Here is a 27,260-nt window from a genome sequence, read left to right on the forward strand (position 1 = left end):
TCAATTAAATCTTTTTTATTACACTTGTCTCATTCCATGACGTGGGAAGCTTGAGGTAAAAGGTGCCATGTTCACAACCTCTCTCCTTATGTGAACAGTTTTGCCCACGACTAAGAGCGTCGCTCTCACAGAAACATGTTGGGAACATCAGTCAGACGCACCGTCTCTGCTTTCACAACCGCTTACTGCAATATTCAGCATGGGAAAGTGTTACTCAAACGAGGGAACAAAACATTTTCAAAATTCATTGCCCAATTTTCAGAAGGAAACATTTCTACTTTTTTTTAATTTATTTTTTTTAATTTATTTAACTCAATTCAATACAAGAAGCCAGCTGAATATCCACTGTGGCAGATGGAGATAAGAGATTTTCCTCCATAACACATCCCCACAGTCAAAGGTGCACTGGCCACCTTGGTATTCATACATTGCAAAAGTCGGAAGACAAGAAACAATCCAAACCAACTGTTTTGTTCACTCAGACCCAGGTCCTGAAAATAAAGGATTCCTTAGCTGTGCACATGCGAAGCCCTAGACACAGGTTTGTGCTAATTTGATTGTCGGTTTTGGCAAGTTCACCTAAAAAAAATTATTGCTGACTTGCTGAAAAAGACAGACTAGAGTTATACGAGCAGGAGTAATTGGGTTATTCGGGCAGCAGTGCTTCACTTTGAGGAACTGGTTTCACCGTTTATCTGATGTTACGGAAGTTTAAAAAACAAACTCCATGTGGAGTGCCAAGAATTCACTTATATTTCCAAAATAAAGCTGGAGCATCAATCTAACTTGTTCTTTCTTTTCTGCATAAGTTATACAAAGATACATAAAAATGTCTTAAATACTTTTTTTCAATTTTCAAACCAAACATTTTGATTTATTTGATGGAGTTTAAGTTTGACAAACTTGCTTAGTTTGACTGGAAACCAAGGAGAGATAAACAAGAGGCTCATGTTCCCACGTCAGATAATTTGAGCTTAGAGTTTTATTTTGGCTGAAGGACTTATGCAGGTGATTTTACGAGTGTGTATACGCCAATTTGAAAAATACAAAACAGATCCAAAGTATGAGTCAGAAGCAAAATGACGCACATAGGAGACAAGGGACAGCGGTGGACGCACTATGCAATCAAAGAGATGCGAGAATTGTTGAAGAAGACGCCCCCATAAAAGACTGGGGGGAACAAAACATATAAAGTGTGGAGTCCACTCTACCCCATCCAGCCACCTACTGTTGTAGAGCTGCCTTGCACTCCCAGCAGCTTGGAGCTTTTCATATCATTCAAGGAATCCAACAAAATGCGTGAGAAGTGTCTCACCATGTGTGCACTAAATACATTTATCTCTACTGAACCCAATTGCATGTGATTTTTATCCACCTTTCCCTGACAGAGGAACTTGCCTACTTCCTCCTGTAGCTCACAACACTATATACTATTACAGCGGCAAGGGCCGCCAATGTTGCTCCTCCATACAGCAGCATTTGGAACTCCGGCGCCGACTCTGTTGGTGGCTCCTCGGTCGGAGCTTCGACAGGGACCTCGGTGACGGGTGCTACGGCCTGCGGGACCTCGGGTTCTGCCACAGTCTCTGGTTCGGGCTGCGGAGGCACTGAAACGGGCTCCACGTCCGGCTCCAGAACCGGCAGCGACTCAGGAGCCGGTTCTGAGGTGGCCTCGAGCTCTGCTGGTGCTTCTGGGGCTTCCTTGGCTAAAGACGGGGGCGCGAGCTCCGCAGGCTCTGGGACAGGCGCGGCAGCTGGTTCTGGTTCTGGCTCTGGCTCTGGCTCTACTGCAGGAGCAGACGGAGGTGCTGCAGGTTCGGGTTCAAAAGGAGGGCTTGCAGCAACGTCGGGCACTGGTGGCGGCGGCAGCAGCTCTGGTTCCGAGGAGACGAGGGAGGGCTCGGCAGACAGGGACACGGGCGTCTCAATCATGATCGGCTCCTCCAGCGACAGCAGGGAGGCCGGTTCCGTCGCGTCGGCGTCGGTCGGCTCGGGAACGGGAGGCGTCTGCTCCCTGAATTCCTCCCGGAGCTCGGCCAGCTCGCTCTCCGTGCCCAGGACGCTCATCATGCTCTCGTCTATCGCGCCGCCCTCGCCGCCTTCCTCCAGCATCTCCGCCTCCTCGCGCTCCACGTGGACGATGTCCGAATTGGAGGAGTTGTTCTCGCTGCGCTCCTCCGCCAGGGCGCCGCCCTCGGTGCTGTCCAGGCTCTTGACGTCCTCGGGGTCCATCCCTCCAACCTGAGCCCACGACTCGTGGCCGGCCAGCGACACGGGGAGGCTCTCCGTCTGCCAGGAGCTCTGCTCGCTGCTGTTGTCTCCGGTGCAGAGCAGCGAGGACGGGGGGCTCAGCTGGTCGGGGTGCTGCTCGCCGGACAGGATGTAGATGTCGTTGCTGTCCTCGGCGATGGTCACGCCCTGGTCGTCCTCTGGCAGGAGGCTGAAGACTTCACTCTGAGGAAGACACGGCGGAGGTCGAGGTCGATTAACTCATTTGTTAAGTGATTTTCTAATCAACTAATCAACAAACGTACAAAGAAAATATTTCCTTCTATTTGGTTTAGATTCAATGAAAAAAAAAAATACAACTCCCATTTCCCTGTATTACTTTTGCGCCATCTAGTGGTAGGCAGCAACTAACCAAGAACAGGTCAGGACCCAATCCGCCAAGCACTGTTATTATATAACGGATGATATCATATAATCATGTGGGTTTATTCTAACACAGAGGGTGGCTCACCGGAGCAAAACAGGCTGAGATAAATATTGTGATCACTTTTACACTTAAATACCGATGACACAAAACCGGATTTGAAAAAAAATAAAATAGAAAAAATACACAAACGGATGAAGAAACGTGTGGCCAAATCACTCGGTCGTCAGTTCAGCCATGTTTCCAGGAAATATGGCGCTGAGGTATTACAATGAGCACTATGACCAACATTCTCCCTACCCAGGGCATAAATCTGTTTATGTAAATGACGCAAAAAAAGAGAAAAACATATTAAGTGTGTATTCACATAATTCTTTATTTGAGTAAATGTCTCTGCACATCAAAGAAGACCTCTGCAGTCACACAAGGGGAATTCCAAATGACAATTGTCACTCTGATTAAAATAAATACAACAGAATCAGACTGGACAGGCTCGACTGCATATCCGGCAGGTGTGAGCTGATAAGATGTGATTTGAACAGACAGCTGGACGGTCAGTGCGTGTGTGTGTGTGTGTGTGTGTGTGTGTGTGTGTGTGTGTGAGTGTTTGCAGGCAGGCAGCACAGCAGGATCTGACACCAGTGACTAACTCATCAAGCAACGTTGCACCCTGGCATTTTTTTTGTTTGTCTGTTTTCCCTCCTCCTAGCCTGCAAAATTGCCTCTGTCTCCAACCAACATAGACGTACAGTCACAGCCCAAACCCCACCCCACCCCAACCCCACCCAAACGTCCAGCTGTGGAGGTTACGCTCCTTGCAAGGACACAAACATGGCAGCCGGATCCTGGAGGGCAGGAGAGAGATTAAAATCCAGCCGCCGTTCAATCGTTATCTAATGTTTGCTTTCTCCATAAGCTGATTTGCATGTAGGAGAGTGAAATGTGCTTCAGCCAACCCTCGGGCCCCCAGGACCTTGACTGCCTGTCATCTGACTGCCGCAGCCTGAACAGCACGAAGCTGCCGTGACGGTTTTAAACTCCGAGATACAATGTTGCTGATTCACTCAAATCCAGCTGTGGCAGAGGGCCGAAAGTATCAAAGCAAAAGCGTTTCAAAACGGAGACAAATTCCGTGCAAAACATTTGACCTGCGCTCACCGCTGATCACCGATTATGAATGGAAAAAGCAGACCTGAGAAGAAGCTCCCTCGTCACTCGGTCTTCTCTCGTCTGTCATTTTGCAAAAACAGCAGCTTTTACGAGCGCTTGGTCACCCGGTGCTCTCTCTACTTCCCGCCCTTGCCTCGAGACAAATGGGCGGTATATAAAACAGGTTCCTGCTGTGGAATGAGAGCACACCTCGCACATTACACTGCTCAGCCTTCAGACACTAACGTGCGCTCCTGGCACCGAAGGTGTGTGCGTGACAATTGAAGTTTGTGAGACATCTTTGGAGATGTAACCGTGAAATCCCAGCAAATCATTGCCGAGTGCCCCTCCCACCTGAGATAACCCAGTGCAATCAGCCACATGACGAATTAAACCGCAGGCACGTATGCAAAGGGGATTTATTGCAAAGACAATTGAAGGTTCCTACACTGAAATAAAAGCAATTGTAAATGTAGAAGTCTGTCCCCTTCTTCACTCTTAAATGGCAAAAACAACAATTAAACGCAAGTGTAAAATCCTTTCCAGAACAGTCGACAGCGCATGAAAACGCTATTGCGACATTTGACTTGCAAATTGCGAAAACAAACGTTTAAAAAGCTGAAGCTAAGATGTTTGTTTTGGGATGAACGTAAACTGGAAAGCACTCTGAGAAAACACCGGGGGGGCTCATATGACCCCAAGGCTGAGAGGCCCACAAGACTGAAGTCATTACCAGTGATTTAGGGAATGTGCCAGTGAAGCCCCTGGCGGCTCAATTGGTCCCTGGTCTGATGCTGATATACGCCTCTAAAAATCTACTGAATCTATTTGTACGTGGTGGTTTTCTTTTTTTCCCCCCAGTAATCATTAGCTTTTCCAGCAGTGTCGCTGATGTGCAAACTCAAGGACACAGACACAGTGACAGACGTGTGCCTTGATGAAAGCCGGCAGTCTGCCTCTACGCTGACGCTGCTGTGATTTATTCATTCTTTTTTAGGACAAGCGACAAGTGGACTGGAATTGACTTCCTGGTGATGATGATGACGACGGTGATGGCGTCGGACGGATTAAGAGGGTTATTTTGAGGGGCCTTCCTCGGCCTGGACGACACTCCGGCCTCTCGTGTCAATGCGATGGCGCAGGGATGCACATATTCCCGACCGGAGCGTGCTTACATAACGGGGGGGTGGGGGGGGAGGGCTCGGCTACGAAGCGTTAACGTGTCCCGACAAGGCCGAGGCAGCGGCTCTCGCAGCAGCTTGTCCCTAGCATATCATCGTATCATCGTAGCGACATCAACTCTGAGCATCGGTGCCCAAAGCCTTGCTACAGACAGACGCTGCTCGACAACAGTTTCAGAGATGATGATGGAAAATTTAAGTCGTACTCAGGAACGGCGTGACCTTTCCAACCGCCACATTTTATCTCGCAGGGAATAGATGAAGAAACGGAGCGTCTGTGACGGCCGATGGGAAAGCGTAGCGCTGATGCTGTGACTGGGTAGTGCTAGTACGTGCAGGGGAGCCCCTTGCACCCCCACTAACATAAGCCCCCCCCCGACCCCGACCCCCGACCCACACACTTCCCCTCCCATTTCTGTGCACCGTCTGAGGACTGCCGGTTTTGTTCGTGCCAAATGAAGTGTGCACGATATTAAGGTCACAGTGGTCCTTATTGTACTGTGGCGCGTCAGACAAAAGCGTTGTGAGAGCGGGCCGAACAATGCGCTTCACTTAGACTACAGAGTCCATACATTTAAGACAAATCAGTGCAGTAAAGATTTAATTAACTGTTTCCCCGAGAGGACAGACGTCATTAATAAACAGATACTGCATTTCCACTCTGCGATTCTTCTTTTTTTTTTCACGTGTAAAACATAGAAAAATGTATCATTAATACTTTTCTAACCATTTTAAGCTCTTATTCAATACGATTATCAGATTCCAGGATGAATTAAAGCACGAGTACAGTACTATAGAACCGCTCCAAGATGGCTCGAAGTGAAGAATATGGGCCTCTTGCTCGCCACTGCACGCTCGCACGCCAACATCCGCGGCTCGTATCGCAACGCTGAAGCCGCCTGAACGTTACAGAAACGACGGCGACGGATGGAAAGGTCCTTACCGCAGAGCCACGTCCCGCTTCCACTTTCAAACATAACACCCAAGTTGTTGGAGATAAAGTGGTCGGCGTTGTCTGTCACTCGCGCTCGGAGTGCGCACGCACGCAGCTGTCAAACTAATGGAGCTTTCACTTTGCTCTCATTGGCTCAGGCCCGCCAGCTGCCCCGCCTCCTCCCTCATCTTTCAGCCACTCCCTCCTCCGTCTCTCCCTCTCACTCTCTCTGCTCACCCCCTCCACCGCTCCACCGCGGCCCGGCTGATCATCTGTTCGTCTTCCGTGACGTAACACAAAGCGATAATGCATCTTTGTCCGGCACCAGCAAACTGTGCGACCGCATCATTGTGCGAGAAAAAACGGGCAGAGCATCCAGACTATGATGTAATGGCGGCCAAGCGGTGGCTAACACGTCACGTGACCGCTCCCATCAGCATGACCTCGTTCATAGGAAGAGATCTGTGTGGCTGGATGGCCCACTTATTACAACAGTGGGGGTAAAAAAAGGTGCAGTTTGAAAAATTTAATTGATGCGACGACATGAAAATGGGGGTCACTGGGAGCGACTTCATTATGCGCCTTCCACAGTCACGCATGCACATTCATTGAGGTCCAAAGACGGCACTCAGAATGTTATTGAACACAAATGTATTGTTAAATATTACAGTGTCCACCAAATGGACCCTTTCAGGTCTGTAACGAACCAATACAGACACTGATATTCAGGATCTGTTCGCTTTTAGGGCTTTAGAAAATGAAAAAAGAAGAAAGATCACTTATTAGCGAACGTTTTGGATTGCCAATGCATTATCAATTTAAAAAAAAAAAATTTTTTTTTTTCAACATTATCAAATTCTAGGGAAGTCTGCGCCAGAGACGGAGCAATGTGCCGTCTTTGGACCTCAATGAGTGACAGTGGCCGAGGAAGGCACAGGGTGCAGTGGTGGGGTTCTGACAACAAGTCAATATGTGCCTTCATCAGAGTGAGACTGTGTTGTCCAGACATATTGAGGAAGGAAGCCCTGGCGGTCGTTACTTTAGATACACCAGTAAACAGCACAATTGCATTGCTTTTAATCGTGGTGTTCATCTGCTGAATGGTTCCCAATACTGTTAAAGTCAGAGAGCAGAAGCCAGGTATGATTAAATATTGTTCTTCTTTATCTAATCCACTGTCCGCTTAGGTTCCACAATGAGGAAAACAATAAAAAAAAAAATTTTGTGGACTCTGCCCTACACTATAAATGTAGCAAAACATCGTGAAGTGTGACTGACACAACTGATAAAACACAATAGCTGGTGTAAAATGACCATAGTTTGCTACAATTTTAAATATATAATAACGATGCAGGGTTATTTCTGTGAATCATGCTTAATCCAAAATGTGCTGTGCATTTTAATCTGTTGTATAACAATGTGTTTTCATTTGTAGAAGGCGAGAGGAGGAGCAGGACTGTGCGGCATCTGCACAGAGAGCTCACTGCTGCCCTCATCAGGCTGTTGTGGATTTGTTGCAGATTCCAAACACCCAAACTTGCTTGCAAAAATATAGCAATATGAAATAGGACTATATGCATTTGGATAAAAGAATATAAACTATGTGATGTGACCGTGCTACAGTGTGATACACAAGTGTAAGGACTAATGATGTAAATTATCGATTAATTCATTAATCGTTAGTTGATTGACCTTATAGATCCATTTACGATTAATTGATAAGCAGCAATTTTTTTTTCCTGAGAACCTAAATTTCAAAATAAAAATGTGTAAGGAACACATTATTTAACCCATAAATAATGTTGGGGGTCCAATGTTACACGTAAACATTTATCCTCTGACTTTAAATTGACTTCTAATGGTTAAAAAAAAAAAGTTTTTTAAAAGTAACTTGTTCTAGGAATATTATGACCATTGCAGTATCGAATTGCTCTTTCCTGCCGCTACACTATTATAATGATATTAAATACCCATGTAAAAAAATGTATTTGCGACTAATTTAATTTAATCGATTAAACTCTTAATCGGCAATTAATCAATAATAGATTACTCATTAACATCTTTAGTAAGGACATGAGAATTTTTCATTAGCCACTGATTAAAGCTACTCACCCATCCCCCTTGCTGCAGGATGAAGTCAGACTCATTCTCCTCCAAGAAACGCACCCCGAGTTGCAACAGCGTCGTCAGTGACTGACCCTCGCTTTGTAAAGCCTGGAGCAGCACCAAAGACACCAGCACCTGGGACAGAGAAGATGAGCAGGAGGAGGATGGAGCAAACGGCAAAGCAAACGGTGCACTTTAAAAATGTCCTGTCTAACAGTTAGTCGTCCAAATCAGGGTTCCGAATAAAGGAAACTAGTTGGGCTCACCTTGTTCCAACCTTCCTGTGTGTGCATGGAGAGACCCGCCGTTGCTTCTCTGAACCTCTGGTAGTCAAGAGGCCTGAGATATAGACATCTTTGTTAAGCAGCTAGTCTATCTGCAAAAACATCTGCAATAAAGCCAAGGACAATTTACAACCACTATCAGGATCATATTTTTTTTTCCGGAGCTGTTCAAGCCAAAACAAGATTTGTCCTTTGGCAAAGCACACATGGAAGCACACACGTTCACATGGAAAATACATTTGTGACTCGTATCTCACATTGTCACACACACATGCTGCGACTTCCTGAAATGATCTGATTTCCTGTGAGGGACCATATCATACTGGTGCTCTCCAGTAGAGTAAACATATGAAAAGACGCATGATGTTGCGGTTAAAGCTGTCTGAACACGGAGGTCAAAGACACAGTTATGAGTTATGTTACAGTTACAAGGTTGCCGGTACAACCACAGCCTTATCTGGTTCCAACAGAGAAACTCCACTGGTGTTTCTGGTACAGATGGACATATATGATGAAAGAAAGCCACGTTTTAAGAAAGATTTAAGTTTTGTTTGCAATTTCATTATATTATATTCTTAATTATTTTAACGCCAATGGCTTTTAGGCTGCCCACTTCATTCTAATTCTCTATTTTAAAAGGTGTAAAGTACTTAGTTGCCAAGACTGAGAAGTGTTGGTGTATTTTTTTAGTGAATTGGTTTAATATTTGTGTGTTCTCTTGTTGTTTACGTTTCTTTCTTTATTAGAAATGAATGACTACTTTTGACTCCTTGTCCGCAAAACCGTCAAATTTAATTCATATGATGAAGAGGACACGCAAAAATAACTCAAAAGGTGATAAATTTTGCAACTGTATTGATGGGGCCGAGCCAGGATGAGTGTTTCAAGCTCAGGTAAAAGTTTATCAAATCCTTTGTTGACATTCGATTTGGCCCTTTAACTTCATTTGACAGTGTGACTGTAAAGTTCAACAGTTCATTTAAAATAAACTTGACCGAACTGACTGTATAAACATTGACTTTGCCATTCCTAGATTATAACTCAACCTGTTGCCACACACACCTTTCTTTTCTATCACATTTTTTTTTATTTTACACTGGCTGCATACGGCGTAAAACACACAAGTCAGTTCTAAATAGTGCAACAACTTTGATTGGTGGCCAATATTGCGTTCCAGACGCTGTGGCAAATAACATTCATCTTGCAGCAGTGATGCAGCACCTTGGTTAGGAGGAACTAAACGCAGGTGATGTGAACTGACCCTGCCAGGAGCTCGCCAACGGCTTCCGCGAGCCGCGTGTCCAGCTCTTTGGCCACCCGGTCGCCCGCCGCAGCCAGGCAGTCTTCAACCGAGCTCTCTGGGTCGGCCGGGTTAAACACTGGTGATGAGAGGCGGTCAAAGCCGGTAGTAGAAAAGGCTGCAAACACACGGGAAGAAAAGAGAGTGTGAAGCTGACACAAAGAACCGCTGGGGATGCGTGTCTCTGGCACTTGCACGTGCACGTCTACTTACAGGAAGCGATTTCATCTTCCAGTTGCCTCAACGCCTCCCCGATTTCTGCTTTGATCAGCAGGTTTCTTTCTCGATCAGTTTCGGCATCTCCTTCAAAAAATAATAAAAACAGAAAAACATTAAATATGTATGTGAACAGGTGATAACAAGGTTTTCACAATATATTCGGTTAGAGGCCGTTGTGCTTAGGTCAGTATCAAGGCTCAAGGTTCAAGGTTCTTTATTTACCATTTGTGCATAAAACAGACATTCCAAGCACATTGGAAATCTTGTGTGGTGTACCCCCGAGTATAGTAAAAAAGAAAGAAAGAATATAATAAGAATATAAGAGATTTATAAAATAATAATAATTAAAAAGAAATGTCATGAAGACTGGTTTGAGCGACAAAGTTGACTTAAATCAAATGGCCGCCATAAACAATAGATGGCATTAAAGATGTACCAGCAGGATGTAACTTACTACTACTATAGTACTAGTAGTCGTACTAGTACTATAGTAGTAATAATATATTGACTACATTTTCAAAGCCCCAACAGAATCCACTCAGTTAAATACATAGAATTTTTTTTTTTAATTAGGGCCATTATTTCATGTCGCCTGACGTGATCACTGTTTACGGTCAGCTGAATCTTTTCTGCATGTATTCCTGCAGAAACAGATGGATGAATGGATTGATATTACTAAAGTGGGAGCTCTGGGTGTCAGGTGGGACGGCAGGGAAACAGCAGATGGTTACACGGTTGACGGGTCACTAAAGAGAGCTCCTTTGCAGCGGTAGGTTGAGGATCTGCCGAGCGAGCTCGGCGTCTCTGTATTCACTCAAACATTTCCTCCACTGCTCAACTGCACCAATAAGAATACAGAGAAATCCATCCCTTCAAAACACTGCTTTATCTTCCAATGGTCTCCAAATTATTTATGAGGTTGAGTCTGAACTTAGACTTACTAATTAATTTAACAATTAATAAAAAAAAAGGGCAACAATTACTGTTATAAAAAATTACAAATTCATAAATTTAACCTGATCTTTATTCAACTTTTTTTATTTTTTATTAATTTGTGTTAAAAAAAAAAAAAAAAAAAAAAGTTAAACTCACATTTTTCAATACAAAAAAGGGAGAGGATACCAGTATTTCGTCATCGATGGACACCTCCCCGGCCCTCAGTGTTGGTTTTTCCTGCTTGGTGCTGTTTTAGCTCTGAGCCGCACAACTAGTCTGCCTACTGTGTTGCTTCAGTCCATTGGTGTGCGAGTGATCCAGTGGTGATTACACATGACAGCTTGTCAGAAATTGGACCGGGTCAGGCGGAAAACAGGGATCAAACAATCCTTTGCCTTTGTAGGCACGTTTCACACACGCATATGGCAATAAAAAGGGACAGGAAATGCGGGGAATTTCCCGTCTCTCTCTATCTCCTATCTTTTTTTTCTAAGTCAAATCTCCTCTCTTCCTCCTTTTTTTGTCGTTGCTAAAATAGCTAACATGTTGTTTCCAGTCTGGTCTACTCACGTCTGGCGACAGGCAGAATGAGGAACCCGCTCAAAAGACATAACTGTTGTACATTCCTGTTTGATTTCATCATTGAAGGCAAGGAATTGCCGGCGACTTTACGAAAGATATTACAATACGCTTGATATTGCGGAACACATTGCGTATATACGACATCTTTTCACCAGAGAAACCATAAAAAAAAAAGTCAAGCATGCTATTTAGCCAGCTGAGCAAACATTGAGTACTAAGCAGTGTAATGTGAATGGAAAAGTTTAATTCTACACTTCAAGGACAACAAGAACTTGCCACTGTATTTGCAACACTTCCTAAAAGTTTATAAAAGAGAATTAATGTCACATTGCATAGTTTAAAATAAGCTGGTTTCTCCAGATCCCTGATTTTTTATTATTATTATTATTATTATTATTATTATTATTATTAATAATAATAATAATAATTTTTTTTTTTTTTTTTACCTATAACAGTTTTCTGTTAGCTTTCTCAGCACCGCACATTCATTAAATAATGAATGTGTAAGAAAAAATGTGTTGAAATAAACTCTCCCTAGTGTGTCTTTCTTTTTGATTGCTAGAGACACAGGGGAACCATATGAATAGCAGATGTAAGCCTAAGGCCATGGCATGAGGCTGCCATAACATTCTCAGCGCAGACAGAGAAGACAGCAAATTCTTCAAAAGTCGTAGCGAGAGAAATGTCTCAGGGCTTGTGCACAGTATGCACTTATGTACACAGGCAATTCATATCTGGGAGCGTTACAGGCCAACAACAGTGTTCACAACAAAGTGAGAGACAAGGCCTCAATGAGCACTCAACGTACACACGCCGAACATTTGAGTGCCACGCATGGGCTCACGTGTCTATTTCTGTATCCTGTGAATGCACAAGTGTGGCGAAGTCATAAACCAGGGTGCCCTTGGCAATGGTTCACTTGGGTTATAGGCAGTGCGCTGTTTCGGGACATGAGGACATCTCCCGCCACTCACAAGACAAAAACTTTTAGCTTAGATTTGATTTGCTGAAAAGTTCCAACCTTGACCTGCGGCTTGTCCCCGAGATTTAACAGGCAGCATTCCCAGGTAGCTGAGCACAATGTACTTGGTTTCATAATGGAAATCCTCAGGCACAGTGGTGGAGGCGATGGAGGTGGAAGGGGTGGAGCCCGAGGCAGCCATTGATCAGACCCCTGTCAAACTCTCAGGCACATAAGGTCTTGAAGGTTAAAGCTGGACGTCTTACCTAGGGGAGGACACAACCAACAATTATTATCATTATTATTACTACACGTTTTGAACATGTAAAAGTTCATTAGCAAAAAATTGTCCAAAAACAAAGGATGACAATTCTAAAAAAAATAAATGAATAAAAAAAATAAAAAATACAATAGAAATCACACAATGAAACCTACAACAGACTAAAAGTGGGAAGGCCCAAATCATGTGTGAACACGATGTTCCCAGATCCGCTATTCAACTTACAAAACACACGTGGTGCAAAGAGGGGCGTGACCCCTCTGCAAATTAAGGATTTTTCTAGTCGGAAATGTTATTTTATTATGTAAAAACAAGTCTGGTGTAATGCGCCGGTAATAATTCAATGTTTCAGATTTTTGCGGACAGTAAAAGTACGAGTTTGCGAACACAGCCTGCTCAGGAGATGAGGTCACACCATGCGGGCCTGAAGTGATTCTCTGCTTCTTTTGCAAACGGTAGAAATTAATTTTTTAAGAATGACATATTAACAAAAAATATGGACCCTTGCTGTTCTCTGAAGGGGGTCGTATTCAAATTACACTTATTTATTAATTTCAATTGCATGTAGTTCACTAGCTTATTGTCATTCAGCATTAAATTCGCGCATGGCTCTAAAACTCTGAAACTTTCACACCCAATTTGCACTATTAAAAACATTAACCCATTATTTCCATTTGACGTCTACGACACAACAAAGTCACGCATGACAGCAACATCTCAGCGCACGTCCAAAGCTATTACGTATGCTAGCTTAATATAACACCTTTAATAGTGCTGCTGCTATTCCCGGAGACCCCAACTCGGCATAAACTTAAATTGAGGATTTTTTTCTCTCCTACCGTCCTTGTCCAAAGGCAACCAGGTGCTGACAGACGACAAGTTTAATGGATAATTGGTACAGCTCCCGGTGGCAGTAACGTGAACAGAGGAAAGAGCCGAGAGACCACCACTGGCAGCCTGCAGTAGCAGCACTAGCAGCGTGCTTAAAGCTACACAAGCCAGCGAGAGTGTGGTCACATTTCCTGGTGCAGCATCAAAATAAAATTGTCAGTGCGGTTTTTTTGTTTGTTTGTTTTTGTTGTATTTGTAGCGCCAGTGTAGTAAAACGTTAAGCGACCAAACCAATCGACAGATTGACAGTTTGAAATTCTGGATCAGGTTAAAAGAATATTCAACGAAATCATAGAAAGTACAAGGTGAACAACAGTATCAATTTGGTATAACGTGTAAAAAATATTCACGTTTTAAAGTTAAGATAAAAACCCAAAGCTTTTACACATAAATGTACCAAAATTAAGTGTGTAAACCTGACAGTTAAGGACTTGGCCAAATGAACGCACGTTTTATTTTGAAATTTACAACGAGTGATTTTGTTCCGTCGCTTGTGTCGAACTCATCGTGGACCGTCAAAGAATTGGGAAAAGTACATAACAGTACCGTAGAAGCGGTTCCAAACACTTGCTTGAACGCGTTAGTAAAGTCGTCAACGATTCGATATGGCGCTCACCGACGCTGACGTACAGAAGCAGGTAAGTTGAACGTACCTGTTGTCTAAACTGGCTTTTAAAATGCTCTATTTCAGGAACGTTATCATGTTTACTGACTTTATCTGTCGGTAGTGTAACGTGAAGCGGAACAAGCATTGACGCTAGCTGCTAAAGCTTGAATCACCGTTGTATGTAATGTGAATTTGTGTGGTAAAAGGACACAAGGGATATGGGAAAGTTAGGTATTAATTCAGCTGTGGTTGTGGTTATTTGGAGACAGCAAGGTACTTTAAAGTCTTTGCTAAGTAAATAACAGACTTTTAGTACATGCTTTCTTTGTAATGTGTTGGTATACTTGAATTTTTTTTTAAAAAAAGTCTTAACTATGTAAAGTGTAAAAGTTGAATGAGTGAATTTGAATGACCATGCTATTTTTCACCAATTGTGTTGTTTGTCCATGGCAGATAAAGCACATGATGGCCTTCATTGAACAAGAGGCCAAAGAGAAGGTTGAGGAAATTGATGCTAAGGTAAATTGAAGCCTTTCTGTCTCTTGGTCAGTCTTGTGATTTAGATTTGTCTTGTCTCCATATGCTTTTCTTTTCCCTCATGTTTTTTTCTTCCCTTTTTCAGGCAGAGGAAGAGTTCAACATTGAGAAGGGTCGCCTGGTGCAGACTCAGCGCGTGAAGATCATGGAATACTATGAGAAAAAGGAGAAGCAGATTGAGCAACACAAGAAAATGTTAGCTTGTGTCTGTTTACTGTGATTCGGGTCACAGACTTGCAGCTCTTGGAATGTTTGTCACCATGTTCTAACCGTTTACTAACCTTGTCCTCCCAGATGTGCCTCCTTTTACTTTCAATTATGAATTTATTTACTAGGAACTCTAAACCGACAGACCTTTTATTTTGAAGTTCTTTATGCATGTCAACTGCTAATTCACTACGAGGCGCTTTCTTCCATTTTCTCAGCCAGATGTCCAACCTGATGAACCAGGCGAGACTAAAGGTGCTAAAGGCGCGTGACGACATGATCACGGTTAGAAATCGATTATTTCATTTTACATGTGCCAACAAGCGCTGCCATAAATAGTCGGCTCATTGAAAAGTCACTGGAATGGAAATTAAATTGGTAATGGACTATTATTTATGAAAGATGTATTATGACTTTGAATGATTATTTTAACCTTGCTCTTTTTCTGACTGATTGTGACAGTGTGTTGACTAATAATAGATTTATTATCATATCATATCTATCCATCTATCTATTTGTGCCAGGTTCCCACCTCCTGGAATTACTGCTCACGCCGTGCTGCATTAAAAAATGCATTGAATCATTGTGTCTGGTTTTCTCTATTCATCATTGTTTTCTCAGGATTTGTTGACTGAAGCTCGTAGCAGACTTGCAGTGATTGCCAAGGATCCTGACAATTACTCCGTCCTCTTGGAAGGCCTGGTGCTGCAGGTAAAGCTCGTAATTTTCCCCTGTGGACAAGATGGCACATTTCATTAGCTTGTTGACTTATTGTGTGTTTTCAATCAAACCTGTTTATTGTGCCCAGGGTTTCTATCAACTACTGGAAGCCAAGGTCACTGTCCGCTGCCGACAGCAGGATCTCGAACTGGTTCAGGTAGGGTTGGGCGTACTATAGTCACTTATGATTTCATGTTCTTTAAAGATACAATTAATTATTACTAAAGCTCTACCATATACACATATATTTATTTTCATGTTGTGTTTTAATGCTTGACAGGCCGCCGTCAACGAGAGCATCAAAACGTACAAAGAGTCAGTGAAGAGTAATATAGTTGTCAGAATCGACCAGGAGCGATTTCTACCCGCAGACATGTAAGATAATTTTGCTACATTTACTTTTTTAACATTGTGATTATATCGGAAAAGTTAGAAGATAAACTAAATTTTAAGCTCTGTTTTAACAAATATGGGGTCTTCTCTTTGTTTTGCAGCTGTGGAGGAGTGGAAATATATAATGATAATGGAAAGATAAAGGTTTCCAACACTCTGGAAAGCAGAATGGAGCTTATAGCACAGCAGGTGGAGTAAACTTGTATGATGTATTTGTGTAGTGTGTAGTTCATACTCTTTGCCACTGGGGGACAGAGCAGTCCACGTGGTTCTGTTAACGCAGTTGACTTAAAGTACGTTTAAAAGGGACAGAATTGAGAAAGATTTAACTCATAATTTACAATGCAGACAGCAGGGATATCTTGTATAGTCAATGGACGTTAAGCTGCCTTATTATGTCTCAATAAGCGTGCCATCAATGTTTACTATTGTTTACTATGTAAACATTGATGTTTGAATTGATTTTAATTTTGAATTTAGTTGGAATTTAGTTAGTTTGAATTTAATACTTGTCATTGTCTGTGAGAAATACAATTATGCATTGCCCTGTTGAAACTAGTCATTTCATGTGATTGTACGTTTAACAGATGATGCCGGAGGTCAGAGTGAGCTTGTTTGGCGCCAACCCCAACCGCAGGTTCATGGATTAATAGTGGATTTGAGGAGCAGATCAAACACAGGTGGAATATATACAATGTGACCTCGACTCATCATCACAGTGAATATGAATATGTGCCATTGCCTACTTAACTTCAGGGGTTAAAATTAATCCTGATTTACTTTTTGATATGAATAAAATGCAACAGATGTCCTCATGTTTTTTTTTTTTTTAACAAGGAGCCAAATAATAAGTCAACAAATATACTTATGTTTAAGTTACATCTCATTTTGCAATCGCAACAGTGTTTTAATGAGACTGTTTTAAATTGCATTATGTTTCAGGAATGGTTTCTGTTTTTGCGAAAATCTGTTGCTTTTACTGCTTGACTGAAGTTATCAGCAGCTCATCTTGGTCTCCAAAGTTGTGAGTCAAGCATTTTTTGAGACTTTGGTTTTATAATCACATGGGATTTTAATTTAGGTTTGCAAATCTATGTTTTTTAATAGTTTTCGAACCACTGGAACCAAAGAAATAAATGTGTTACAGCAAAAATCCACATTTTTACACGTCTTTATTTACACTTGCAAACAGTTGTCAGGCTATGTTCGTGCTACAGTCAGAAATATTACGTAGTAGCCTAGGTACACTAACCATGTCGAAATTCACTTTTGCATTAAAAATGTAAAAAAAAAAAGAGAAAAAGTTTTTAGTGCCACCCAGTGGACTTAGGTTTTGGCCAACAGTTGGCGAAAGAAGGTGCCAAACTCCCCTCATGGGTGCATAGAATCGACTCAAATCAATATTCCCCACAACACCAATTCAACCGAGTTCATTTAAGACTTGACAGTTTCAATGCTTTACAAACTACCAGCATTGATAAGGCCTTAATTTAATTTTTCTTAAGTTATTGTGCGCACATCGTCGAAATCGTCTTCCTTTTTTTTTTCCACGCACGGCTAAGACATAAGAACAACCCTGGTCCTCCGGTCGCTCTTTCAAGCCATCCGAGCTGCCGAGCAGATGTCCAGGCTACAGGGCGAGCGGCCAGGCGGTCGAAACCTGTGGCTCTCAGGCAGGAAGTGAGCTGTGTGTTAGGGTATATTGTACGCTAATACAGGGATTAAAGCATTACCATCAGATTAACGACAGACCTTCGAGATAGAGACGGGCAGCAACCTGCAATCCAATGAGAGAGTTTTAAGATTACAACCCTGACCCTCACGGATGGAGTGGGCGACGTGGATAACGGCCAGGCAGGACGAGCTCCAGCTCAATGATTTGACTTTGTTGTGGAAAATAAACCTTCCTCGCTGCTTTAAATAAACACTCTAAATTGTTTGCTGCTTTAAATAAAATACAAGGGCCTGATGAGAACTACAGTACACAGGGAATCCCTTCTTCGCAAAAAGCCTTCACAGCGTTAAAAAAAAAATCAAAAAAAAACTTGTTCTTACTTCCTCTTGTGTCATGTTTTCAATAGTCTAAGTTCAGGATTGCAGCCTGAGAAATATTGTCCGCCATGAGGTATAATGGAACTAGATGGCACTTGTGGTGCTTTAAGCAACAGGAGAACGCCTCTGAAAATCACCACAGCCTTGTCTCTCTTTTTCCACAGACCAGGAACAATGAAGTCACGCCACACGAGATTTACACTTTATGAGGTTAAAATGCACGTAATAGCCGACGATAAAGCTAATTAAAGTATGTAATACTACTGGCGACGCCAGGAGACGATGGTGGGTGGTAAGTGTATTATTTGCACACCAATAGGAAGACAAGAAGCTGCAGCATCCTGTCTGAAATAGTCACAAAAATCTGATTAGTCTGACTGAAACAAGCAAGACGGCAGACACACTGTTCAGTCACACTTTAAGTCCTTTGTAGATAGTCCAAGCCAGCGTTTCTCAACTGGTGGGTCGTGACCCAAAAGTGGGTCACTTAGCTGTTTTGATTGGGTCACAGCTTTGTGGGGTTTTAAAAGGGATTTTAAAATACATGTATTTATAGAGAAAATGTTGGGCATTTATTTTGCTGGACACACAATTCAATTAAAACATTTCAATAATTTGTTTACTAGACATAATGAAGAACACAGGTTAGCGTTTTTTATTTTTGAAATATAAATATAAGTGCTGTGGAATAAATAGGGGGCATCTGACAATGTAAAAATTTGTTATCTACCTACTCCTAATTAAATACAGGGCCATTGTTACCTGTGTGCGCTTTAATGATGGAACGCTTTTATTTCCATTCTTTGTGTCCTGATCAGTGTCCGCATGAGTCAACAAGAGAACATGTGGGCTTCTGATTTCAACGCTACTGAATCATGTGACAGCATGACAACAGAAGTCAGCGAGAGGGGTCACGGCCTAATATGTGCGTTGCGCGACACGACAAGAGGAGTTCTTTTTCTTTGACACGTCTATTCTGTCGTGAAAGGGGACAAGCTGCCAACTATTGAATGCTGACAAGTATTGATCCCGTCTCACAGAAATTGTTCCAGTCCCGACATTGGTATTGATATTATCCCACTTTACGGCGACATGAGTTCAATCCAAAGGATTTGGGAAACATTGCGTGTGGCGCGCTGGGGTCTGATAGTTCTAGAAAGAGACACTGCTGTCAAGCTTTTCAAATGGTTTCCCCTGATGCTTTTAGCACAACTGTTCCCAGCTGGCATTTCTCAAACTAAACAATCAAAAGAATAAAAACCAAACTAAAAACAGGATCCTGATTGAATAATCCTACCCCAGGTGAAGGGCAGGGAGGGGACAAATTTTTAGCAAGCACACAGAGGCAAACCAGACATCAAATACTCAGGACACTTCTCGACCTACGAAAACCCTGTAGATACACAAGTTTAAGCCTAAAGAAGCATGATTAGTGTGAACCCTTTCGGTCCACGTGTTAGTAGGTAGTGTAGATCCTCTTCCCTCCTCAGACCTTCCCCCCTCCTTTGGTTAGTGGCCTGCTTCCGCCTCTCGCCGCACTCACTGTCCATTCAGTTGCCATTCACTACAGATCGAAGCAGCAGATAAGGCGCGAAGGCGACACCGCAGCGCTGCTATTCCAGCCAGGCCAGCACCACCTCCCCGACTCCCAGGAAGTAGACGCCTTGTGCAATGCCAAAGAGAGGAGCGATGACCAGAGCGCGGCACGTCGCCCCCTTGAGGAACGCCGCCGGCCCCTCGCGCTGCATGATGCGCCTGGGGAGGGAGGGTGACAGGGTCATTGTGCTTGTGACTTGAGGGCGCAGCGAAACGACCTCTCGCGACCTAAAGATCTTACCGTGTGCAGTCAATAATCCCCCTGTACGTGTCCTCGCCCTTGCCTTTCTGTAAGGTCTGGAGACGGGTCTTTATCACTGTGCAGGCGTCGAAACACACAGAGCAAAACCCACGTCAGAACCATTAGCGGCATGACGACGACTACTAAAATGTAGTAGCAGCAGGAAGTGGCTGTCAGCAGAATAATAGCAGATTGTTCTGTTCTCCCCTATGTAAATAAAAATAAATGTACTCGTTTGAGCAGTAGTTGTGGCTGCATCTGCGGTGACATCTGTCTATGTCACCTCAGAAGTAAATATTGTTGACACAGGAAAAGGGGCGTGGGGTGCTCTTCTTTTGCACGCTATTAGCAAGCTAATTTTAGCTTGATTCAAGCCAGTCAGTGTAAATAGTTTTATTTTGCAGCTTGTAGAGTTGTTGATTTATTTTTTTCTATTCTATTTGGGTAATATTTATTACTTTGAGTACAGCGCATGGAGTCCCTTTCCACTAGAGTTTGGCTCACCCGCTTTTGTCCAAATTATTATTCAGAACACGCACAAAGAAAACAATTGTGCAATAAAAAAAAAAACAACAATTTATTGTTATTTTTTTTTTATGAACAATATTTTTGCCTGTCTCTCCCTTTAACTTGAAAGTGACCTTTTTTCTATTAAATTTGGAGTGTGAAAGCACTTCTGTGACAGGTGTACAAATATACACTGCACTACACTGTCAGTCCATCACAATGGCAGTAAAAATCATAATGCAGAGCTTTCATACAATGTCGATAAAGGTTGTTGTCCTATTGTGTTGCCAACTTAGACATTCATGTGCATGTGATTTTCTGATGTATGATCTCCTCTCCTTCACATCCACTGAAATCTTCGCACTGTAGATTCTACTGACAGCAATGAAATCTGATTGACCCAGTTTTAAAAGTGGACTGGAGATGACCATCCTCCAATCACTTCCAGTTTTTTCCCCCCTTTTTTCCAAAAATGTTTTTCCATTGACTCTTTCCCACAGTGGTAAGTATAATCATTTCACCTGATATATGAGGTTGTAGTCTGTGTGCCACTCACCGTCCAGCGGCGTTACAGCCACGGCTGCCACTGAACCAGCGGAACAGCCTGCCACAAAGGACTGCCATAAAGGCGCTTGGGCCTGGACGTTGCTCCCTCCCTCCCGACCCAGAGCGTTGAGGTTGGCAAACAGTGGAAAGTAGATCATCGAGAACGGGACATCTCTGAAATAAACAATGATAAAATGAAGGCATGATGACAGAAGGAGACCTTCTTTTTTTTTTTTTTTTTTTTAGCATCAGAGCAGCCAGACATGGCTGCAGCAAAGTATTGATCACTGCTGATTGGCAGAGGTGAAAGGAAATACAACAAGCACACAGTACTTGTTATGCAACTGGCTCGTTAAAGCATTGATGGTGGAGCTGCAGGTCAGTTGATGTGTGTTATGGAAAGCAGTAGTGTAAAGGGTGAAACATGTAATGTGCTAATCACTATGTTTATGCTTCGCTCCTCTCAATAAGTTCAATGTATTGTGAACAAATGTGTGTCTGTGAGTTTGTATGTGTGACCTCATCAAGGTGGCGCCCGCCCCTCTGTAGAGGCCTGCCAGCCCTCGGGTCTTCAGCAGCTCCACAGTGATGCGGGTGGCTGAAGGTCGCGGTGGAGGGCTGGGTCTCGCTGTGGGAGGTTCCACCAGCGAGGGAGCTGGAGAGGAAGTGGCGGCAGCAGCAGCAGTAGCAGCAGCAGTAGCAGCAGGTTGGGCTGGTGCTGAAATGGGCCTCTGAGCAGCTGAGGGTCAGAGATAATTAGGGATGAAAAAAATCCAAATATACGTTGCTCCACTGATCGATTTTCCTCACAGCTAAACTTCTGTGCATTTTATTTGCATACCAACATTTTTTTTTATTTTTTTTACTAATATGCCTTCTCATCGTGACCATAAATTAATAACGCTTTGAATAAGTTGTGTGAGTAGGAAGCAGCCTTTAGAAATGTTGGTAACTAACTGACCGAGTCTTCCTGCATCCTGCAGCTGGATTTTAAGCATCTCCATGGGAGTGGTGACCACCACCTGACAGGTTCCCGCCCCGCAACCTGCTAGCACTTCCCCCCACAGGGGTAAATACCTGTGGACACAAAGTAACGACAAAAGAAAGAAGAGAAAGAATCATGTACAAGTACACTCTGTGGAAAAGAGAAAACCTGTCTTAAAGCACGACATGTCCTTATGCCGGTGCATAAAACGCAGCAACAAAGCCAAGTGAAAAAAGAAGAATATATACAGAACAAAATACATCTTCCATCTAAATTTTCATTTCATTTATTCAGTGCAATTTTTTATTTTATTTTATTTGCCGATATAAAGGGCGCACTATGAGTATTGTTAATATTTATGGTTGCTCAAAAAACCACAACATTAACTTGCATGGAAATATGCTGCTAGACTATTTCCTGGCAGTAGGCCTCCATTGCTGAAAACCAAAACGTTTCACCCTTTTCCTGCAATTTTGAGTCACATTACTGCTGTTTTTCCTTCCACTTGTTCAGTAATAATAATAATAATAATAATAATAATAATAATAATAATAATAATGATAATAATAATAATTTCAGAAGCAAGCAGAAGAAAGGGATAATTGGAAAGTTTTTGGGCAAGAGAAATGCGATATTTCTAAAAGCAAGCATTGATCAGCTGAACAAATTCATTTTTAAACAACAATTGGGCTACCAATAAACATTAGTATATCTGTCCTGTACCCATCCTTTGAGAGCTTCTGTCTGAAGACGTCATTGGCAGCGAGCTTGATGGCTTTCTCTGGCGTGACCAGAGTGAGGTTGACTGCTGCACCTGGAAAAAGTGCACGACGATGACAATGATTAGCAACAGTTTCCACCTTTGTTCGTAGAGAGAAGCAGTCCACTGCAGAAGCTGAGTGACTGGAGAGCTCGCGGGTGAAATAACAACAGTGTGGGCGGCTGGATTAAGCTAATTGGCACACTTTTGCTGTTGTTTGTCACAAGGATTAGAAATGCAGAAAATACCTCTGTAGCATCCAAAATAGCCCTCCGAGCGAACCGTCTTTGCCAGGCAATCCAGCCTTCAAGGAGAAAAAACAAAAAATATATATATCTTGTCTGTTTTATATGACCAAAATGTGCACTCTGAATATTTTCATCTGAATTGTTTTATTAATTCCTAAACTCTTTTGGCAGACAACTCGATTAAAGTTGAATAAATTATTTTTAATTGTGGATATGGTTTTTGAGTAAAATCCTTTCTATTGCCAGAGATGAAATTCATAATTGACTCTTTTTTTTTTTTTGTTGCAAGGAAAATGATATTAAAAAAAACCCCAAAAAAACAATTCTATGCAGTGGGGCACTGAGAAGAGTCAGTTATCCAAGTGATTCTTTCCATGTGACTCACGGTGGAAAACCACAGGCTAAAACTCAGGATGTCCGAACCTAAACTGCAAGTAATATTGATACCCAACAGATGTGAGCGGTTGAAATTTCAGTGTGCTTCCTTCTTCGCCAGCTAGCCAGCGGTACAACCGGGCCTTCAGCTCAGCTTGTGGCAGCTGCACGCGAAATAGCCACTGTGTGTGTGTTTCAGTATTTGCCAGGTCTCTACGAAAATCAGGGGATCAAAGATGCAGCTTTGCCAAGATGGCCCCATCAAAGCTCTCTCGCTGTGTGCGGGAATTCCTGCCAATGTGAAACTGCATCTGAGTCGCGTTTGAACGGACAGAAACATTGCGACAAATGCTCTGAGACTGTGTTTGGCTCTGCGGCTTTGAGATTCAGTGAAAGAGGAGCCCAATCAAAACAATTGTCTGTTGCCTGATGTCAAGTAGTTTGAATAAGTGCTATGATTTTTCTTTGAAATAACACTGTGTTGTTTTCATGCTTTGAAATGACAGATCCTTTCCTGTTTTCGGCTACAAACATCTATATTGCTGCAATGGCATTGGCACAACGTGGGTGGCTAAAGAGCTAACGGTTAACAGCTAACAGCTAACGATCATAATCTGATTTAGCAATAAATCGGTTTTCTCGAGTGTCATGTAAACGTACTGACTGTGTGGCACTGTAGTTTTCTGTTTGTTTCACACACATCTCACCAACAGGTGTGTTCAACCAAAGTTACACAGAAAAGACATTAAAAGGCAGAAAAACAACAAAGTATTGCTCTAAGTGTACGTTTTTTGCAAGCAGAGAATATATTTTTCCATCAAATATAAATTTGATGTCTTTTTCCAATTTATTCTCAAGATGTCAATCGATGACGACCACGATCAAGTGATGGCCTGCGAAAAGAGCACCGACGGGAGAGTTGACTCGTGCCGCCGGAGGAACCCGATACTCACATTCCTTTGTAGACTTGGACGCCCTGCTGGTTCTGTAGGCGGGTCTTGGCGAGGTCAATAGGAAATACACATGTCACACCAACCAGGCCTGCCACGCCCCCATTAATCAGCTTAGCGGGGAGGCTGCGAAGGGATCAACACGAACACACGGGCGGATGCACACAAACACACACACGCACACACATACGCACGCAGGCCCCCCGTGTCATCGAGCCGGCACGACACACGGCCATGCGAGGGACACATCCGTTTGGTGTGTCCATATGATACAAAAAAAGGAAGATCGGAATGAAGCGGGCCCACGTACACACACACACACACACACACACACACACACACACACACACACACACACACATACAAAAGAAGACCAATATCAACACAGCTGCTCCATTCACTTGGTGAATACACTTTGGCTGGTCTTTGTTAAGCGAAAAACAAGTCAACTGAAGTTTCTCACCTGACTTTCTTTTCGGCCATCCTTGCTTTTGGGCTCCAGGCCCGCGACTCCTCTCCTTCTCCTCCACCACCCACTCCTCGTCTGGCTCTTTTCGCCTCGTCCCCCTCACGCTTTGCCACGTCGACCAGTCGCCGGCTCCGAACTCACCTGTCCCCACCGCCAAACACAACCGCAGTTCCCAGATTCTCCGAATGCGTCCGATTGTATTCTTGAGGTTCTTCTTATTCCCGGTAGCAGAGGGGACGTGCTCTGTTTTTCCTCCGTGGTGGAGACCACAGGCTTTGGATCTGTGTTTCTTGGCCGGCCTCTACCATCCACTCAATCGGGCAGATTCCAAAGACAGTCTATCGCCTCTCATGAGAAACACAAAAACGTGGCTTTAAGTAATAAATCTCACAAAATAGATGATTCCAAAACTCCATATAGTCAATATTCTGGCAAATCCTGTCAAATGAGCATTTGTGACGGCAATAGAAATAGTCGGAGGGCCAAAATGACTAATATTCCCCACCTCAGATGAAATATCAGGAAACAATAACCTGCTTTAGCCTGGCATAATGTGAACTATAACGCCTGACGGGCACGCCGAGACTGAACATCTTGAGTGTCTGTAATCTTCCAGCCAGAGAGGATAAGACTATTTGGTCTAGTGAGGAGGGCAGAACTGGAAATGAGGGGCTTACCCGTATTCTTTTCCCCTCGTTCGGTCTCCGGCATTTAAAAAGGACTAAAAAAAAACAAAACAACAACTTTTGAATGGAAGTTGGAGATTTGTTTGACAAGGTTCTTTTATTTCTTTTCTTCCCTTTCTTTGCGCTGCCCAATACGCCCACAACGGTCTGTACTCTCCACGTGTAACGTGCGCCCTGCTGAAACCTTAGCGCTTCACTCTCCTGCACTCATCTTGGTTTTATATTTCTTTCTCCCTCCTTTTCTAACTCACCCCTTTCCCTCAGCTCCTTAATTAATCTCTTTCTTAATCTCTCCACCTGCATTCTGTCTCTGTTTTTAAGCCCTGTAAATCTTCCCTCCACTTCCTCCACTCCCACGGCTGAAACAGTCTGTTCCAGGGTGGTAAATTTCTCATTTCATTCAAGTTTCTTTTATAAAAAGCAAAGCTGTCATCACATGTACTTTCATTAATTTATTTTCTCGGCTATCTCACTGCCGCCCTGCTCCACAGTCCCGCGCATTGCTGGATCCTAGACACATTCTACGCATGCCTTCCGCTGAGCCTCTCTCTGTGAAACTTTCTTTCAGCTCAGCTTCATTCACACACAGTAGTGACCCTGCCAAAAACACAGAGAAGGGGTGCCTCACCCCAAGCCAACCTCCATCTCCCAGACCTCAGCTTCGCCCCCCACCAGAATAAACTGCGACCAGAACACCCCCATGGCTCCCACGGCTCCACAGACATCTCTCAAACAAACCTCTCCTCCTCCTCCTCGCATCAGTAAGGCTCCTACCTTAGCCGGTGCATCCCGCAGACAGGATCAAGCCATCCACTTTCCTTTCACCTCAACAATGCGTGCAGCAATGTAGTGAAGCGAGAGCAATCTGAGAGAGCCAGCCGCCACTCAGGGGCCGTTGCACAAACACCAGCATTGTCCAGCAGCCCAAGTCCCTCCCTCTCGTGGTGACTCTCTGTGTGACACAGCCCCGGCAACACAGCTCTGCACTAACACAACTCGACATAAACTCATAGCCACGGAGCTACTGCTGACACAACACGGCCCAGCAGACACAGCAGAGGGGGAGTCTCTCAATTGTAAGTCAGCGTTGTCCCGTCTCCAAGAAGGTAATTCGCAATGTGAGCTGCAAGAGGGGCGGAAAAAAAAAAGAGGCTGTGCATCACTAATGAGCACTCTATTCGGCAGGCCGGCTATTACATAATAAGCGCTAGGAAGCCCACATCGCTTCTTCACAGACTCACAATTGACACCAAGGTAGCAGTGATAAACCAACACAGACGCTGTCACTGTGTTGCTGGGGGAAAAAATAAATCATGAAAAGAATAAACTGTTGTGTAAAGGACACAGAATGATGTGAACAGACCATGTGATCACTGTGGTGAACTCACCCTGCCCTTAGCCATTGTTTCATGTGTATTGATTGATGCATTGACTTCTACTCATGGGATTAATAATTACTTTCAGAGTCATGCTTTCATTTATGGTACACTTGGTTACTCTGCAGACTTTCAAAATAAGATTATACAGCATGGTGGTAATAGAACACTTTTGGTAGCCAAGTAATACCGGGGATTTACAGTCATGTGAAAGAAGGCTTGTCCAGCCAAACATGCAGGACGACATAGTAACTGCTATGGAATTATTATTAACTGACTTATTATTGCTTAACCATGAGCTAGAACAAATCTTAATTATGAGAAAAATACTTTAATGGTAGAGTAAAAAAAGCAAATAGTAGTTAATACATTTTGACCCTATTACATAAAGCGCTATATTAATTTTAATAAAGTACAGAAACATGATCATGTCAATTAGACTCTTAAACCCTTTGCAATTGTTTGTAATTGTATTTTTAAATATATGTGTTTTTTAAATATATTTTTTGTGTCATACATATTTTTTTAA

General features: G+C 43.1%; 3 protein-coding genes across 5 annotated transcripts; 1 reads left to right on the forward strand and 2 right to left on the reverse strand.

The window, feature by feature from the left end:
- Positions 1-14,148, reverse strand: bcl2l13 (BCL2 like 13). Of its 2 annotated transcripts, none has more exons than XM_076019178.1 (7): positions 14,130-14,148; positions 12,366-12,571; positions 9,821-9,910; positions 9,569-9,725; positions 8,290-8,362; positions 8,030-8,158; positions 1-2,454 (listed from the first exon to the last, which is right to left on the reverse strand). In XM_076019178.1, the coding sequence occupies exons 2-7, from the start codon at positions 12,505-12,507 to the stop codon at positions 1,399-1,401; spliced, it is 1,647 nt and encodes a 548-aa protein (XP_075875293.1). In that variant the 5' UTR covers positions 12,508-12,571; positions 14,130-14,148; the 3' UTR covers positions 1-1,398. The 2 variants fall into 2 exon arrangements, with proteins under 2 accessions (XP_075875293.1, XP_075875292.1); XM_076019177.1 differs by lacking the exon at positions 14,130-14,148 and adding an exon at positions 13,425-13,581.
- On the forward strand, positions 13,955-17,097 carry atp6v1e1a (ATPase H+ transporting V1 subunit E1a). Its single transcript, XM_076019182.1, has 9 exons — positions 13,955-14,114; positions 14,537-14,602; positions 14,706-14,815; positions 15,046-15,112; positions 15,449-15,538; positions 15,636-15,704; positions 15,828-15,922; positions 16,042-16,129; positions 16,528-17,097. Exons 1-9 carry the CDS (start codon positions 14,082-14,084, stop codon positions 16,588-16,590), a joined length of 681 nt encoding a protein of 226 aa, XP_075875297.1. The 5' UTR covers positions 13,955-14,081; the 3' UTR covers positions 16,591-17,097.
- slc25a18 (solute carrier family 25 member 18) lies at positions 17,095-26,256 on the reverse strand. 2 transcript variants are annotated; one of them, XM_076019180.1, is made up of 11 exons: positions 26,130-26,256; positions 25,347-25,390; positions 24,664-25,014; positions 24,204-24,326; positions 22,876-22,931; positions 22,591-22,681; positions 21,844-21,959; positions 21,402-21,621; positions 20,893-21,056; positions 19,830-19,905; positions 17,095-19,747 (listed from the first exon to the last, which is right to left on the reverse strand). In XM_076019180.1, exons 3-11 carry the CDS (start codon positions 24,681-24,683, stop codon positions 19,606-19,608), a joined length of 1,008 nt encoding a protein of 335 aa, XP_075875295.1. In that variant the 5' UTR covers positions 24,684-25,014; positions 25,347-25,390; positions 26,130-26,256; the 3' UTR covers positions 17,095-19,605. The 2 variants fall into 2 exon arrangements, with proteins under 2 accessions (XP_075875295.1, XP_075875296.1); XM_076019181.1 differs by lacking the exon at positions 25,347-25,390 and having other exon boundaries at positions 26,130-26,245.
- Between the last annotated feature and the right edge of the window lie 1,004 nt (positions 26,257-27,260).

Source organism: Nelusetta ayraudi, unplaced genomic scaffold, assembly GCF_046127955.1.
Source record: "Nelusetta ayraudi isolate G7.1 ecotype Tasmania unplaced genomic scaffold, CSIRO-AGI_Nayr_v1 ptg000009l, whole genome shotgun sequence".
Lineage (NCBI taxonomy): Eukaryota > Metazoa > Chordata > Actinopteri > Tetraodontiformes > Monacanthidae > Nelusetta > Nelusetta ayraudi.